The sequence below is a fragment of the Spodoptera frugiperda genome, chromosome 23 (genome assembly GCF_023101765.2).
Source record: "Spodoptera frugiperda isolate SF20-4 chromosome 23, AGI-APGP_CSIRO_Sfru_2.0, whole genome shotgun sequence".
Taxonomy (NCBI): domain Eukaryota; kingdom Metazoa; phylum Arthropoda; class Insecta; order Lepidoptera; family Noctuidae; genus Spodoptera; species Spodoptera frugiperda.
Genome location: NC_064234.1, coordinates 8,937,984 through 8,955,047, shown reverse-complemented (window position 1 = coordinate 8,955,047; position 17,064 = coordinate 8,937,984). Strand labels below are relative to the sequence as shown.

General features: G+C 37.2%; 3 protein-coding genes across 4 annotated transcripts in view; all 3 read right to left on the bottom strand.

Annotated features, from left to right (window-relative positions):
* LOC118267255 (transcription factor Sp9) overlaps positions 1-12,235 on the bottom strand; it is a 70,499-nt gene extending 58,264 nt beyond the window's left edge. The window contains exon 1 of one of the 2 annotated variants that reach the window (XM_035581161.2): positions 12,070-12,235. In XM_035581161.2, the coding sequence (XP_035437054.1) occupies positions 12,070-12,111 (42 nt within the window). In that variant the 5' untranslated portion in view covers positions 12,112-12,235. The remainder of the gene's footprint in view (positions 1-12,069) is intronic. The other variant, XM_035581164.2, reaches the window with a different exon arrangement.
* LOC126912150 (uncharacterized) overlaps positions 1-17,064 on the bottom strand; it is a 140,516-nt gene that overhangs the window by 106,396 nt on the left and 17,056 nt on the right. The window lies entirely within an intron of this gene.
* Positions 14,391-16,187, bottom strand: LOC118267261 (transcription factor Sp5-like). The gene is made up of 2 exons (XM_035581173.2): positions 15,804-16,187; positions 14,391-15,606 (listed from the first exon to the last, which is right to left on the bottom strand). Exons 1-2 carry the CDS (start codon positions 15,831-15,833, stop codon positions 14,611-14,613), a joined length of 1,026 nt encoding a protein of 341 aa, XP_035437066.2. The 5' UTR covers positions 15,834-16,187; the 3' UTR covers positions 14,391-14,610.

Below are 17,064 nucleotides of genomic sequence, written 5' to 3'. Positions count from 1 at the left end.
GAAGAAATTCCTTTTTTGTGTAAAAATATTTCCCAGTCTAAAAGCATATAGTATTTAGGCGTTTACTTATTCAATTTTCTATGTAATACAATGAATGTAAATACTGTAATACACATTTCATTTCCACGACTCGATATTAACAAATTCTAATACATTTCAGAGTACCGATTTAGAAATGGAAATATGTAAGTTAAGTGGACGGTACACGCCTTAATCACCGCCTTTAATTATCGAACTATTAGATACTATTCATGCCGCTGAAGCTTATTTCAGGTGTTATTTGATCAAAAATTTAAAATCCAACAATTAGTTTCCACCGTCCCTACTAGAGGAATAATTTAGCCGATCACGTATTCTCTACTGTAGACGTTGGATTTCAAAGACATCGTGCTCTATAATTATGTATAATAATTCCAACCGAACAAATGGGGCAAAGGACATAATTACAGCCATAGATTTAATTAAAGCTAGTTATGTGAAAGGTGTCCACTTTCACGCGCACAACGCGAGGACTCGGAATCTTGGAAATTCAATTGCGATTCTACGCTTTGTAATTAATAGTTCTAATGACAGATAGTTAATAGCTTTACAAATAGCGTTTGTCTTCGAGAACGTTATCACTAGCGGGATGTGCTGTAAGTTTTTTCTTGAGATAGATTACATAAATCATCGACACACGTGTGTCCACGATAAATCATTGCATGTAGGCTGTAATTAAAAGCACGATTTCAGGTAAGATTTGAGAACAGAGTATATAATTAATTTTTGTGTTTCGTTAGATGAATCACCGTTGATTAGATGCGTGGAGCTCGCCCGTTCCGTGACCACTTGTTGTTGATGCAGATGTTTATGTTATAATTACTCGCCGGCTTAATGACCTTTTCACTACAACCGTCGACTATGTACGAGGCATTACTTAAAATAGTTGATTTACAGATTGTTTGATAAATTAATGAATCCTCCGTACAGACCATAAATCAGTGTGAATTACCTTTTAAAAATGTTTTTTCGCACGTCCTCACGGCTGCGATTATAGGAAAATTATAATAATTGTGCGCGGCATAATTACGCGATGTAATGTAAAGGTAAGCGATATATTGCCGCCAATTTGATTCCATGTAAAATATCGCGTAATAAATTTACATTTTATAAGTTTGCCCTCGTGGAGAACGTGGCCACGGTATCTCTGTTTAGGATCAAAAACTCGTATCTGAAAATTGCGCATGCTGATCTCACGGTGACCAGGTCACTCATTGAAGCCTGCCTACGTTAAATACCGTATAATATCGTACGTGCTCTGTGCTCTAATGGGATTATTGTTAATCTGTTAGCTTACAACATAATTTTAGAAATAATTTCTAAGCAATTTTTAATAATAACAAGTCTATTGACTTGTTACGTAGGTATCGGTATGAAGGTTTTTGTATGTGTTTACAACGAAATAGTTCTGCAATTTTAATTGCAGACAACAATGCCTGTATTTTTTAGTGTTTCGTACATCCTCAAAGAATAATCTCGAACATTACAATATCAGTGAGTTCCATCGCGATTCAGGCAGATTAACATTATTTTTATCCGCGTAAAAATATTCTCAGTATGATAATGCTTAATTCTTGACATATTTTATATAATGCGAGCCTCAGGCGAATGAGCCGACACTATGTCTAATAAATTTATGGACCTTCATTTTCATGTTGATCGGCGCTCGAAATTATAATCGTCGCGCTTGGGGCGCGGCGCGTGAGTCGCGAGTTGCGTGACGAACGCTGCGCAGGCGACGACGGACGCAAGACGTTCTCGTTCCATTCAGGAAAGTCTTATTACCCAGTACTTTACCTACCTGTCTTTTAATTGAAGCCTTTGTCACGTCATTGGGTGACCTTTTTTCAATTCGATTTTGCTGACCGACATGACAGAATGGAGGTACCTACAGTTACTTAATCATGGCCTGAGGCAGTGCCGGTAACCTGTTACATTGTTACGACCCACAGTTGTGATCTTTGCACGTTGAAATGTGAAATGTTGTTGCAAAAACAATGCTTGTTCATAATTTCATGAGGCATGTCGATTCGGTGAATCAGTGAATGTATTTTGTAATAAATCAAGTTTGGAATTGTAATTTGAAAGATCGCTGTTAATGGTGTATTTTAAGGAATTGGCTTGTCATATAATTCCTGTATGATGTATATGTCAGAGTTTATGGTTTGTATATGCATCCATGAAATAGGATAAAACACAATTGGTGTAACACCTCCAAATAAAAAATATTAGACTTATTAGGTATTCTACAGCATTATCAGTAGAACTTGAGTCAGGATATTGACCATGTTTATTTATGTCTATGAGTTTCCGATATTTGGTAAATATTCCATCTCAAGTTCTTACAATACCTAGTGTTAATAATGGTTATGTTAGTTTAAAAACTTATATAGTACAGCATACTTATATAAAAGTAAAATTTGTCGAGAATACATACAAATACACGGTCACACGGTACAAATTTCTAAAAAATACAGAATCCGTGCGAACTAATAGGAGCGAAGAAAAAGTGCGAATATAAATGTCAAAGCTGAGTGCGTAGGAAACTGTTTGTTGGGTTAAATGACTTGGAAACTGAACGTGGGGATCAGCAGAGATGTCAGTGGTGTGGGACACGATAATAATTTATTAATAACATGCTTCGATATTGGATTAGTATGGCTTACAATAGAGTAGATGACTGATTTTTATTTTAATGTCCGTCTTGCAGAATATTTTAAAACATTAGACACGTATTTTAAATTTTCTCACGCAAAAAATACTTTCGAAAATTGTATACGTAGAAATGACATAAGTATTTGATTTTGATTCGTACATTGGTATCTTGTATGACAAATTGAAAAAAAATGTCTAATATTTTATCGTTACAGAATTGACTGACTAAATAGATTTTCAATTTTCATACCCCATCATCATCCCTATTGTAATATAATTTTGGATACAGGAACTATTTACTTCTGATTCATTAGCAGAGAAGATTAGTCCAAGATTTCATCGTTACGGGCAAAATCATGCATGACACATCATAAATAAATGCAGATATCGACATATGAAGTCATTTATTTAAATATTATGCCCTTCATTATTATTCAATAGATCAATATCTATAAACATATTGGGAAGTGAACATGGAAGTAGCTTCCCTGCTTACCACACATTAGTTAGCAGAGCAATAATATCATTTGACCATGTACGATGTAGGTAACACGTATCAAGTGTACAACCCCATATAAATTTTAATCGCTTACTCAGAAATCATTATAATAATTACGTATAATGCGAGCTACATTGTGGGCTTAGGAACAAAGAGAGCGCCACCTCGCGGCCGCCATGACAGTGGCGCAGGCGCATCGACAGACATACGCATGAGATCGTAACGATAACTGCAAATGTCATTCCTAAGATCCTATCTCCCTTTATTACAAACACTGTAAATACTTTTACAATACTTATGGCAGAAATAAATGTATCAACTTGATGTTCTAGCTACGGAACGAAGGATTTAATAACATTAATTTCCTCTCTACGCGTTTCTAAGTCACAAGTACCACGTGACTTTAAGCACTTAATACATCGCACCTCTCGTAATAAACTGATCGTATGCGCATAAAAAATGACTTAGTACCTATTACCTAAGCACCAACGTGTAAAAGTTAAATTACGCCGTAATTACTCGCCAAATTATTTTAAAAAGTGTGCTTTTTACAAGAAATTATTGCTTATTTAGAATGTACCAACTTGTATGCCCTTTAATTTACACGTGAAAAGGTAATGAGCGATGATAGCTAAAGATAGAATGTTGAATATATCTTAGTTCTTGTGTACGTCCAAAAAAATAATAGATAATGTTAAAGGCCATGTCTGTTCAAATTTAGTACTATCGAATAAAAGTTGTTATTCTGGAAACTTTGTAATCAAAGAAACTTAAAGTACTCCATTCTCTATGCGCAGAATCAAATCAGTGACGAAACCTACTAACCTAATGAAACTTAATCGATGACAACCACAGCACAAATTCTACTAGATAAAATCAATGAACTCTCATAGTGAGTTTGTTTGTTATAATGTCAAAACAGAACCACTGAGCCGAATTTAATAAAATCTGGTAAACACAATTAAAAACGGTTCAATTGTATGCAATGTTTTTTTTTCTCTTTATTTTAATTAAGTACTTTTACACAAAGTGTATGCCAATCTCATATGTATATGCAATGTTGTTATCTTCAATGGTAACAGCTAGTATATCTACCTAACAATCTCAAGATATATTCACATTATTGAATCACTATTCGCATACCAACTTATGCGATATTTTGTAATCCATTTTGTTTACGGAAACATGTTGCATCTGGCCACGTGCTGCCTTCCTATGGCCTGCTCTCGGAGACAGCAAACTGCTGTTTTATGATAATCAAGTCATTCTTCGTACTCCCGACAAAACGACTTGTTCAGGAAACGATGCACTCAAGGGTACTAAGATTTATCTTTTTTATCTTTTTTAGTGATGGAAAATAACTGAGGGGGTCACGGTATTGGAATAGTTGATGTTGTTTTTGGTAGTTTTTCCGTTGAAAGGGTGAAAATAATAGTTTCGTTTTTGGATGGTTTTTGAAAATTGGTAGGAAGCTTTTTTTAAGGGGGAGATAATCATCCAATGACTTGGTAAGGCGAGACGAAGTGTCAGACTCTTACTGACTACAATCCATCCCGTTCTTTTTTTTATGAGACATGCCGGTAATCGAGCTGACGTATTACCTGATGGTAAGCAATCGCCGCCGCCCATGGACACTTGAAACACCAGAGGCTTTACAAGTACGTTACCGGCTTTTTGGGAGTTAGGAATTTAAGGGTTGTTGTTCGGGAATGGGGATGGGGAAGATTGGGAAGGGGGAATTGGGCCATCTTATCTTACTCCTGCTTTCCAAAACCGAAGTCCCGGTAAACCCGCTAGGTAGTCCGCAGCTCCGGATAAGTCCATAGGTTTTGCGTTAATACGTAGGTATCTAACATCAAGTCATAAAATAAATTTTTCGCTAATTGTATTTGGTTTCCTATTCTCATATCCGAATATAATTTCAGGCTATAAATTACTACGAATTATTGTTTCTCAAAACTGCCACTATAATATAATACTTTTACATAGAACATTTTTCTTTGCCCACTTACCCGCATGTTACCTTTTTTATTGACTTCACATTATACGAGGGACCGAAGTACTTAGCAAGGTGCGTAGATCTTTGCACAAGTTTACTACTTAGATTAGATAACGATAGTAGAGAAAAACGTTATAAAAATACCTGAACCATTTCGCTAAAACTAGAAAAGAATTTAACCATGTAGTAATGTTTTAATTGCTACCAAATAATGAGCTACAAGAAACAATATTTCATTTTTAAGTAAAGTAAAGCAAAATTACCGCATATAGGTAACACATGTTGCTATTGCAATACCCCTAAAGGAGTAGAAAGAACTATTTTTTTTTCAAATATGGATAACTGCCGTACTCAGAGTCATTTAATGGTTACTTAACCCAGCCCTTAGGAATTGATTACTAATAAATAATATAAGTATTATTAAATGACACTGATTGCGGCGGTTAGTGTCAAAAAGGGACACTTTTAAAACGTCCAAAATAGAATTGTCATAATTCAAGTCAAAATAGAATTGACATAAACGGGATATTTACCATGTTCATTAATTATAAGAACTTAAACCGGGATATTTGCCATGTTTATTAATTTCTGTGAGTCAGTTCATTCGTGATTATGACACCTGCAACAGTGCCGAAATATCGAAAACTCACAGAAATTAATAAAAATGGTAAATATCCTATTTAACTTCTAATGATATTACTAGTGACCATGTCAGTTTAAAAACTTATGTCAACATTCAGTTCATCAGTGAAGCAATATGCATAAAATAATCCAATAAATCATTATTTATAAAATGCCTCAAAATATCAGCTTTAAGACTAAATGTTACCATATTTATGCATTTAAAATACTATATTATGTTAAAATATGTCGTGACTAGTCGTAGTGAAGCGTATCATCAAGTATGGCGGATCAGATCATCTGTGAACGGTACAAATGTCAGCAGAGCTATCAATGATCTCATGGGGAGGAATATTTTGATACTGGCTCTTGTATGTACACATTTAGGCAATAGTTAGGTTAGATAGGTGCAGTTCATATACATATTATTATACATATGTATATAGGTACAGCGGTTTTAAGAGAATGTGGTGGGCTTGTCCCAAAAGAAAATCATCTACATGGGTTCTGATTTATTTTGTTGCGGGTTCCAAGACAGTTATCCATGTCCCTGGGATGCTGGGATGGGATCCTGGCTTATAGGAGTTGCAGCGGTTTTGGGGGATGTGACGGGCTTGCTTCAATAAAAAGAAGGCATATACAGTTACAAACGACTAGACATAAAGTTGATGAAACTGATACCTAGATAGACTAAAGTACCTATTATTTGCATGAGTAATCTATCCATCAGTTTATTGTATGTATATTAGTAATACCTATAGCGTTTATTAGATAATTACTTCAATTAGTATATGGTATATTCCATCTCTTCATAAAAGAAGTCTAAGGACTTGTTCGTGTAATAAGTCACATCATATTCTTCAGTTACATTAAAACAAATGAATATCAATCCTTATTTGAAAAGTATTTGTCACTTGAAATATCCATCTGACTACCCATTTGACACCTATGGACATAATGTTACAAACTTACCTACATTTTATGTATCTATAACCACATTTAATAACAAAACCCGTGAAAGTAAATTCAAAATACCATTACCATCTCAATGGACTAACCCAGAAACACACGACGCTCGGTCGAAATAACCCCGTAATTACACTGGTACGTTTTTATACGCAGGAGTGACGTCACAGGACCTGTTCCCAGTTGACATCGACCTGCCAATGGACGGCCAACTCGCTGCCATTGGTGAGATTGGCCTCACATCATATGATCATAAGATTTGATATTGTTTTTTTTTACTTTTTTTATTGGTATAGAGTTGTGATACTTTTGTTGTTATTTGTGATTTGATGATTTTAATCTTTGTTGAGATGTTGGGCATGTTAGATTTTGTTGTAAATTGTGAATAGGTGTATCAGTTGTGTGTGATGTGATTTGATATTGATAGATACAGTAAAAACGTGATCATAACCATCAGTGAAATCAACTTACACTCATAGGACAATGAAAAAATATAACTGGAGTTTCATTAGAAATTATAAGATTTTATAAAAGTTTTTTGTGTCCAGAAGGATTGTGTTAATATGTAAACTAAACTAAACGTAAATTTTCATTCAAAAGATATGGCCTGAGTGGTTCTCTTGTTCAATACCCTTAGTATGAGTTTGCTTTACGTTTAACTCGTACTAATAGTACTGGTCGTTATTAGTACGTAAAGAGACGAAGTCTACGTTTCTTTAATTTTCAAACATGAAAATGTAATAAATGACCGTAATACTAAAAAGATAAGATCAAAAGTTATTGTATATTTGCAGGTAAATATTTGAAAAAAGGTTTAATCTGTGTTTCAAAACCGGTCGAAAGATACGAAGGCCATTTGCAATCCAATTAATATACTCATTAAACTTTTGATCGTAATATCTGATACGTATAAAAGATTCCTACAATAACTTTGAGAAAACATCTCTTCGAATTATTTATTCTTTGGGCGTTTTAGTAATAATATGGGTATTTTGTTTAAAATATAATATGATATAGGAATGACAGCCAATGCAATGTAGCCGTAAAACTAATTAAAGCAAATTCCCTGAAATTCCTACAATAACAAACAAACACTGAATTTTATGACAAAACAAGGACTAGTCTTTTTTGAGGGGGAAAATCATCCAATTACTTCTCCCGCCTTGGGCGAGGCGAGACTTATCTATAAAAACTAATTATAAATAATAAAACTTGGAATTAACATGTACAACTTAAAGTCTCTAAATGGCTTCATAGATAACTATTATCGGTATAAAAGGATCTTAAAGTCATTACTTATCGCCTTATATGTCACCTTTTTTGAGCAATTAATTTAATTTCTTAACTAGCAACGAATGTCCAGTTAGTTTATAGAAAAACAGGTCTGATATAGTGCATATTAATCATGAGTGTGGAGGAAAAATTAATGCTGATTACCAAGAAATAATAAGGATACTTAAAACACCTGTCTCTATAACTTTATAAAATGACACAGGCCTATGTCAATGCTTCCTGGTGATTACATACTGTACATCCTATTCAAGATATAATTAGCTACGCAGAGGAAATTATTAAATTATCAAATTGTACTCCTCCATTACAACCTTATTACCAAGTCCTTGAAATCATGTAATGACCATATCCACATGTAAAATGTAAACAAACAGTCATATTGTTTCGTTCTGTATGAAAAATGTAATTCACTATTGAAATGCGGCAATAAAAATAGGCGTGGCTAATATTTCTACACGTGAAGTCGACTAGACTGAGACAAATACACTTCATTTATTTCAACAAACTTCATACGTAATAAATTTTATTTCTTACTTAAGTACTGATAGATTAACATTGTTTTTTTATTTCTATTATATTTATTACTGTCGCAAACAATGACTTTATCAACTATAAATGAGCATTCTGCCTCGAGGGATTTACCTAGGCGTAATTATTTCTTTCTCGTCACGTACCCGTCAAACAAATTGTCGGTGAACCGGCGGAGTATGTTGGTTGCAAATGTCAATGGTGCCCGGAGCCGCATGCGCACGCACTAGTCGATGTGTACGCTATTAATGCGAAATAACTATAATTTAGGCGACGCCGGCGTTTGGCGTTTAACCGCCGGCCGCTGGAAAGGCGACGGAAGCCTGTCACAGGCGCAATTACAGTACCGAGAATCGGCATTAGTTCGTCGTGTTGAACTATTTATGTATGTAAAATAAGAACAGCCTCTCGTACGGGGAAACGGCGATTGCACGCATCTCTCATTAAGCACTTTAGAGCAATTTGAGGAGTGGAGAAAAAGTCGGCCGAGACGCGGCACAACATCGCGTGGTCAATTAAAATGTTGCCGCACCAGTGCCGAGTGCCGACTTGCAACCAACGGTACGTTCGCGCACAAAACGGCCAAATAACACAGTCGACTTGTTCTGAATTGCTCGTATCCTCCGCTATCTAAATAAAGAGAGCTGGGAGACGGGACAGCTACTTCAGCTCCTGAGAGCGCGGCACGGTGAGCCGTGACGTATGCACGGTAATTGGCACCGAACTTGTTACCGTTTGATGTCGTTAATTGGCTGTTTAGTTTGGGTTCCCTACATTGGGAAGGAGCGATTAAGAAAACACATTGGCCGTCGCTTGAGTTGACATGAGATATTTCTGATTTAGAGGAACGCGAGCCAAATCTATTAGTGTGTAGGCCTACTTGGCTTGTAAACGCTAGTCATCTAGGTAGCGGGTGTATAAAACAAACAATGGCGATCCACCTGAGCCGGTGTTGTGCCGTGCCTTCACTGAGCTGCGCCTACGCACGCCACTCTTGCGCACGCACCGCCCGCGCCTTACAATGCCGGTCGGACATGTTCTCAAACACTTTCAAAATATCTTCGCTAGGCTTTATTGTGAACAAGTGTAGATATACAGCACAATTTGTGCTTTGTACATTGATACAGGGTGTGTGTTTGTAGATAGTAAATTGTTCAAAGGTTCTAAATTGATTGTTAATATCTTGTAGCTGATTTATTGCTGTAACAGAGCTACACAAGCCGTTATTACTATTGCTTGTAGTGACAATAGTAGTGAAACATTTACATAGAAAAACATATATAAATTTAAAGTTAGATAGATGCAGTGAAAATCCAATAATTGCCAACAATACCTTTGTACAAAATATTTAATAACAGTTTGTAATTTATGCAATTGATGATTAATAACCGCTTATTAATAATAATTAATAAGTGGTTTTTCTTTTAATAACCCATTGATTACCGTATTTAGTTGTCTGACACTGATATTTAATGGACAAGACAAGGAATACTGTCATCATTGAAATAATTGATAATTTTTGAAATTATCATTTTGCATTGAAATAACGTTTTTGTATTGTAAGGTATAGTAGTAATAACATTACTGAAATATATTGATACATTACTGTAATAAAGAGTTGGTCGTCATTACTGTAATAAAAATATATATTGATACGTTAGTGTAATAAAAGGTAATTATTTAAAGTTCCTTTTGTCAGCTACTAACTCATATACTATTAGGACTAGGCTGATTTGTATAATGTTTAATTATTTTTATTAAATTGAAATGTATTTTTTTCCACACAATCCTTGTAGCACCTAAATATTAAAACATCAAAAGACTCTTATCTTCTGCTTTAAAGATCTTGCTTTTGATAAAGATGCTGAATGAAGACATAAACTTAATGTTAATAATCTTGAGATAAAGGTGATACATCTTTACATAAGTAGGCAGTTTATATTGCAGTACATTGACCTTATAAACATAAAAAGTCTTATATTTTTTATATTCTACAGATCTATTGTTCTACATATAGGAGCGTTCTAATTGCAACCTCAGCAGAGGACATCAATCACGCGGTAGACGTAACAACGAAAACACTGTTAGTTTTGCCGCCGAATTATTAATTACATTCCCACAAAAAACTCACACACAACGCCGAAACGCATAAATTTCTTCCTTTTTCCATCGCACAAAGGAGCCGGGCGGCCTACAATATAACGCTAAACAGATTAGCCTCGCCCGACACGGCCGTCGCGGCATAATTTTTGGCGCCAGTAGTCCTGCCTCTAGATTAAACTAATATGAAAAGGAAATTGAGTAGAAAATGGACGAAGCCTCTATGTGTCATTAAGAATTGGTTACGCCGCTCCAAAGTGCCGGCACAACCTTTATTATATTTGACTTCATTTAATTGAATTAACTTTTACGGTTTTACGAGCTGCTAGTGATGTTCGGAACGAAACGTAATGACCTATTTTTGATAATAACAATAACGTTTATGTGACGGATATTGCTTTATAAATAATAAACAGGCCTACCGATTTACGGCCAAACAGGGAGAACATTATAGACCTAAAAACAAGCAGGTAAGTAACTAAAATGCAGTGATTTATTACAGACAGTTGACATGTAATATATAATTCAAAAACAATTACAATTTCCTAGTTAAAGTATTCGAAACAAATTGAGTAGGATTTATTATTCAGAACGGACGGCCGAGTAAACGGCGACTTGAATTATTATTCAAAGGCACGGCAATATGAAGAAAATTTACACATAATGTTTTCTCTTACGGTGGGGGATATTTGGCGGTCCACTCGAGCCGCGGGGGCGGCCATGAATAGTAATAGAGGTTAGCTCGGGGCTCGGGCTCGGGGGAGCCGCGCGGGCTCACGGGCTGCACACTCAATCGCGGGTAATGTGCCGCTTATGGTGCGTGCTAAATCGACAATACCCGGGGGTGCCTGCTGACTAACAAACCATTTCATGGACTCTCCTATTTTGCTCGGTTTGTTCTTAATATTAAAGTTCATGGACCGTGAACATTTCTCCCACTGCGGCACCTTGTGATCACTTTATTTATAACTTTGGAATTTGATTAGTTCAACACATTCGTTACGCTCATTTATAACCTATTTCAATATTCAGCTTCCGTGTCAGTATATAGTCTTGAAATGAGTCTAAATAAAGTTTATTTAAAACAATATTACGCTAAGAAATCTTATCTTTAAAATAAGAAACTTTGAAACTTAATGATAACCTAATTTGATATGAGATCAGCTATAACACTAGGTGAACAACGTTTACAATCAGTTAAAAAGTAATTTAATTGATACCCTTGATATCAAGAACCATAACAAAGTATATCCTAAAGCCTACAAGTTGAAGTAGTGACTTATCAGTGATAAGAATGTTAGTGAGGCTGCGTTAGACTATGTTAGCGGTAAGTGTGCGGTAAGAATGTCTGGTCGGCTCATGGACTCACATTCATGAGCAGGTCCGGTGAGGAGGAGCCCTTGCCGCTCATGGCGATGGCGCCGGGTGTTGGCGCATGTCACACACTCACAACACTCGCGAGCGGCGCAGGCGGCGCGGGTGGCGCGTTCTCAGTGCGCCGGGCGCCGCGACTGACGCGCTGGCCCCCACCGCACCACGAGCCCCCACCGCTACCGGCTGCCTCATTTCTCACTATAATTTGCGTGCTGCTCGTTTTTTACCATTATTACTCCCTCGTTTTGTTTTACGTATTATCGAGTGCATCCCGCTCGCACCGGCCGCCATGCGCGCCCGGCGCCGCCCAGATAATAGCCGCGTGCAATTACGTCGCAGCGCGGTGACGCCGAGCGTACACATTACTACCGCTAACGCCATCTTGTGACGGGTGGCCGAACTCGACATACCAACAAACAACTAATCTAAATAAGAATTTAAAATATACAAATCTGTTCTATATAACTCTAATGCATTTGTTGTATATAATATTTCGTCAACAGCAATATTTAACAATAAAGAACTGACTCTTTAGATCTTTTATAGATCTTACAGATAACTACATATTACCGCAGCATCAATATCATATTCTATGTAGCAACAAATGAGATCAAAATCTCAGTTCTCTGATATCATAAAAAAGATCAAAATTAGAACAAAACATAAAAAGTCCTTGTAATAAAAAGTGCTTCGTGCGACCTTTTTTCGTAGCAGCGCGTAGCACACGCCGTGCGGCGTAGCACCTCCATAGACGTTACAATGCATTATCTATCTTAATACAGGAACAAAACGCCTAATAATTCATTATTAAGATTTTTTTTATCTTGTTACGCAAATAAATACTTTCGACGATATATCGAATTGAAATATCGCTTGACATCACTTCTAGCTACATTTTATACGTAGAAATAACGTATTTGCTACCACTTCTAAACTTTGATTCGTTTTATCTAAGTATTGTTATCTTATATGACAAAATAAAAAATACCTACGTAATATTTCTTCATTACCTAACTAACAGACTAAATATGTTTTTAATTTTCATACCCTGTCATCATCCCTATTAAATATCTATATGCTAATATCTATATTTAAATACAATCCACTATTGAACACACGACAGGTACGAGTAGTTCCAGAAAATGCTTATTAACATCTGTAACGTAGTTTATGAACAAGTTTAAACATAATTCATCGATAAAACATTAGATTCAGCGACAACATTACATATGTGTTCGAGTAAAAACTTGTTATAATTTATTAGATATGCTCCGTACAAGTGGTTCACACGCGCTTATAGGAAGACTCATGTCTGATCATTTTAATCACAGTTGTTATTCCCAGAAGAAATTAAAGAGATGTTCCTATATTGCATTTCAAGCTAGTTATCACCATCTCCTTAACAAACCCTTGAAAGTAGTGGATCTTCTATATATGTAAGGGAGTTTGCTATAAGCTTCACGCTTAGTAAATGGGTAGTAGATCGCAGTTTACAGAACCTTAAAATCGTAATACCTAACTTAGTTTGTCGAAACAAAATCGAAACCCTATGATTGCAATTGCTCTTACGACAATCAATTAATGACTTCATGGCAACTAAGACAGAAAAAAGGAAAACATATTTTAACAGGGTGTAACATCGACAAGTCGTTAAGTATTTATATTTATTTGATTCGTTTCAATAACACACTGTATAGTAGTTACCCATTAAAAATGCCGTTATCTATCGATTCGATCGGCGATTAAACTCATAATTTATATTCGCACTGAACATCGACGATGAGGCAGGTTTTAGATTTTAATGTTTTGTACATTTTGAGAATTTGTATGTTAATTGAATGAGAGTCGTGACGCCCCTAGTCACTAGCCACATATGGTAGGAAGGTTAAAGATCGATTTGAAGCTATACTTAATAAGTTTAGCCGTTCCATTAAAACGTAGGTACCTATAATCGATTTGATCGCTTGCGCAGATTGCATCGATAAGTTGTTGATTATGAAATTGGAATATTCTATCGACTATTAAAGTAAATTTTATACTTACGAGTAGCTCCGATGGAGCTTTATACCTTTAGCGATCGATACTTGTTTAACAGGATAATGTGAATGATTAGGTTTACTTTAAGATTACTTTAATATTTATGTTTCAAGTTATTTGAGTTCTTGTAGGATGATGAAATATATAACTTTCCAAGTAGTGTCAAGAACGTTATTAATAGATTACCTATGCATTATGTATGATTTATATGAGACTTAAAACTCTTTTTACTCTGGATAAAAAATAAAATAATAGCAGTTTTATAAAAAACATATTTTATTTTTCGCTTCAATAAACGTAGACAATACAACTTATACAACAATTTAAAGGCACATGATTTTCATACATTACGAAACTTAATTTACAACTATATTACAGACATCACATTTAAATTCACGGTAACTTAAATGATATAAATAATACCTACCATAATATGGGCACATGCAATACATTCCAACAGAAAACTATTATACACAACTAAAGTTATTTAACTTAACACTTATTGTCCTAACGCCACAGGTGGTTGCAAGTTGTAATGTCCCTGGAACATCGCGTAATTGTCCTTCGTAGCACACTGGTAGGTGGTGATGGGGGCCGGGTACTGCTGGTACATCCTGTGGTCGCGGACCGGCGGCCGAGGGTACAGGCCGTCCTGCCTCACGTCTGGGTACCAGCCCGACATCATCCCGCTCCCGAACACTGCGCCGCTGTTATAGTTGGCAGCGCTCGGCATCATGCTCGGGGCCACCGCTGCGTAGTTCAGGGACATCTGCTTAGGAGCACTCGCTACCGGCACAGTCCCGTAATTAGTACTCCCGACAGAAGTGACCGGCGCGGGCGCAGCGGCCGGCTGCGGCTCAACTGGACGTTCTGGTTTATCACTCACAACACTCGATGTTTCTTCTTTCTCATCATCTTTCGTCTTCTTGCTCTTCTTCGACACGTTCGCGTGTGTTTTCACATGTTTCGCTAAATGGTCAGACCGCATGAACCGTTTGGTGCACAGTTGACACGCGAATCTCTTCTCGCCGGTGTGCGTGCGCAAGTGTCGCTGCAGTTCGTCAGAGCGCGTGAATCTCTTGCCACAGAACAGCCAGTTGCACACGAAAGGTCGTTCTCCAGTGTGCCACCGGAGATGTGCCTTCAGATGAGAAGTTTTCCCGTAAACTTTGCCACAGCCAGGAACGTGACACACATGTTCTCGTTTAGCTCCATCCTTGCCGTAGTTGGGGCCGAAGCCAGCGGCTTCAGTCAGGCAGTTGGGACAACGACACTTAGCACAGCGCCGCTGTAGTTCACGAGCCTCCTCGGTCGCAGCAGGAGTAGGCGGCCAGTACGCGGGGTACTGCGCTGGGTAGGCAGGCAGCTCGCGCCAGGCAGGCGGAGCACACCAAGTGCCTGAGGAAGCACTGCTGCACGAAGACAGGTCCGAGGCGGGCGATATGGCATCACCGCGCCCGTAGCCACAGCCGTAGCCTGACATCATGTTCATCATCTGTAAAGATAAAAACATTACAATTAGTGTCAGTTATCTTTAACTTGTAGAGTCGGCCCTATCTATCACATTACAAAACGTTCGAGAAAATCACTACGTTTATTGACGTGACAAACGCAACACTTGTGGGTTATATTTACTGTAATATTAATAAACTCTCAAATTATGTGGACTAGTTAGTGGGCGGGCGGACGAACCTGTTGCGCGGGCGGATCCACGTATTGCATTTCCGGTGAGTGTGGTGACAACGTAGCGCGACGAAACCTTCAACTGGATAATTACAGGGCGGCGCACCGCTCGCGCCGAGACGTTTTTAATAACTGGCTTGGAATAGACGTAACAAGCGGTTGTCACCTCGCCCCGGCCCCGCTGCCCCGAGGGAGCGAGCGGCGCGCGCGCACCCCGGGCCCGCACCCCGCGCCCGCCCGCCGCAGCCTCCGACACACCCCACCAAGCTCCGTGAGTTATGAGCTTACCAGTTCGGCTCTTATGAGAACGGGAAAGCCATGAGAGCGAGACGACAACCGTCCAAACAAAGCTAAAGGTTACGTTAACTTAAGCGTGTGTTTACTTTGGGCTTTATCTTGTACCGCATTGGGCTGTAGTAATTATGTGGAGGTTACGACCGCGGTTTTATGTAAATTGAATTAATTTACTGTCTAACGGTACGAAACGTCAGTTTAATTGCACCGGAGTCACATCTACACTTGGTATTACAATTAAGTTGGACGTTGATGTCTTTTGCACTGTAATTTAGAGATAGTGCCAATAAAACCTTTAATCATCGAAATTATCATATTTAGTGGATGCTATAAAATGTGTCTTATTTACAACAAATATTAGAATGTTTTTACCTCAAACAGTGCGGTGATACAAGCATCATTTCTTTTGTAGGCAGATATAATTCAGTTCCCAAGTCAGAGACGCTTAATGTATTTAATTTTTTCTCTATTTCGGTCGGCAGTTCGCGGCAGACGCATGATTTATGCATATTCGGCCGGAGCCAAACCTTTAATTACACGTTGTTAAAATATGGCAGTTTGTTAAATCGTTCGCTCTGCTTTTGTTTTTCCAAGCGCCGCGCTTCTAACTGAACCGTTCCCTTTTCTTCCTTCAACGAAATTTTTAGTTTCATATATTTTTTTATTTAATATAATTGCTTCGCTTTCCAACAGCTTGTTGGTTTATTTGTACTTACATGTTTTGGATGTTTGACTGCATGGGAAAGTTCTTGTGTCAGTCAGAAATCATCAACGGTTAACATTAATACTTAATAAATAACTTATTTATATAGGTACATATAGGGGGCTAGTAGAAATTTATGAAGCCTAAATGATCTCCTTTTAATATGATTAAAAAAAATATAAATGTTATATGTGTATTATTATACTATTACAAATACTATTAAAAATCCCACCTCTTATTATGTAAGTAGATTAAGTACTAAACCCAAACATA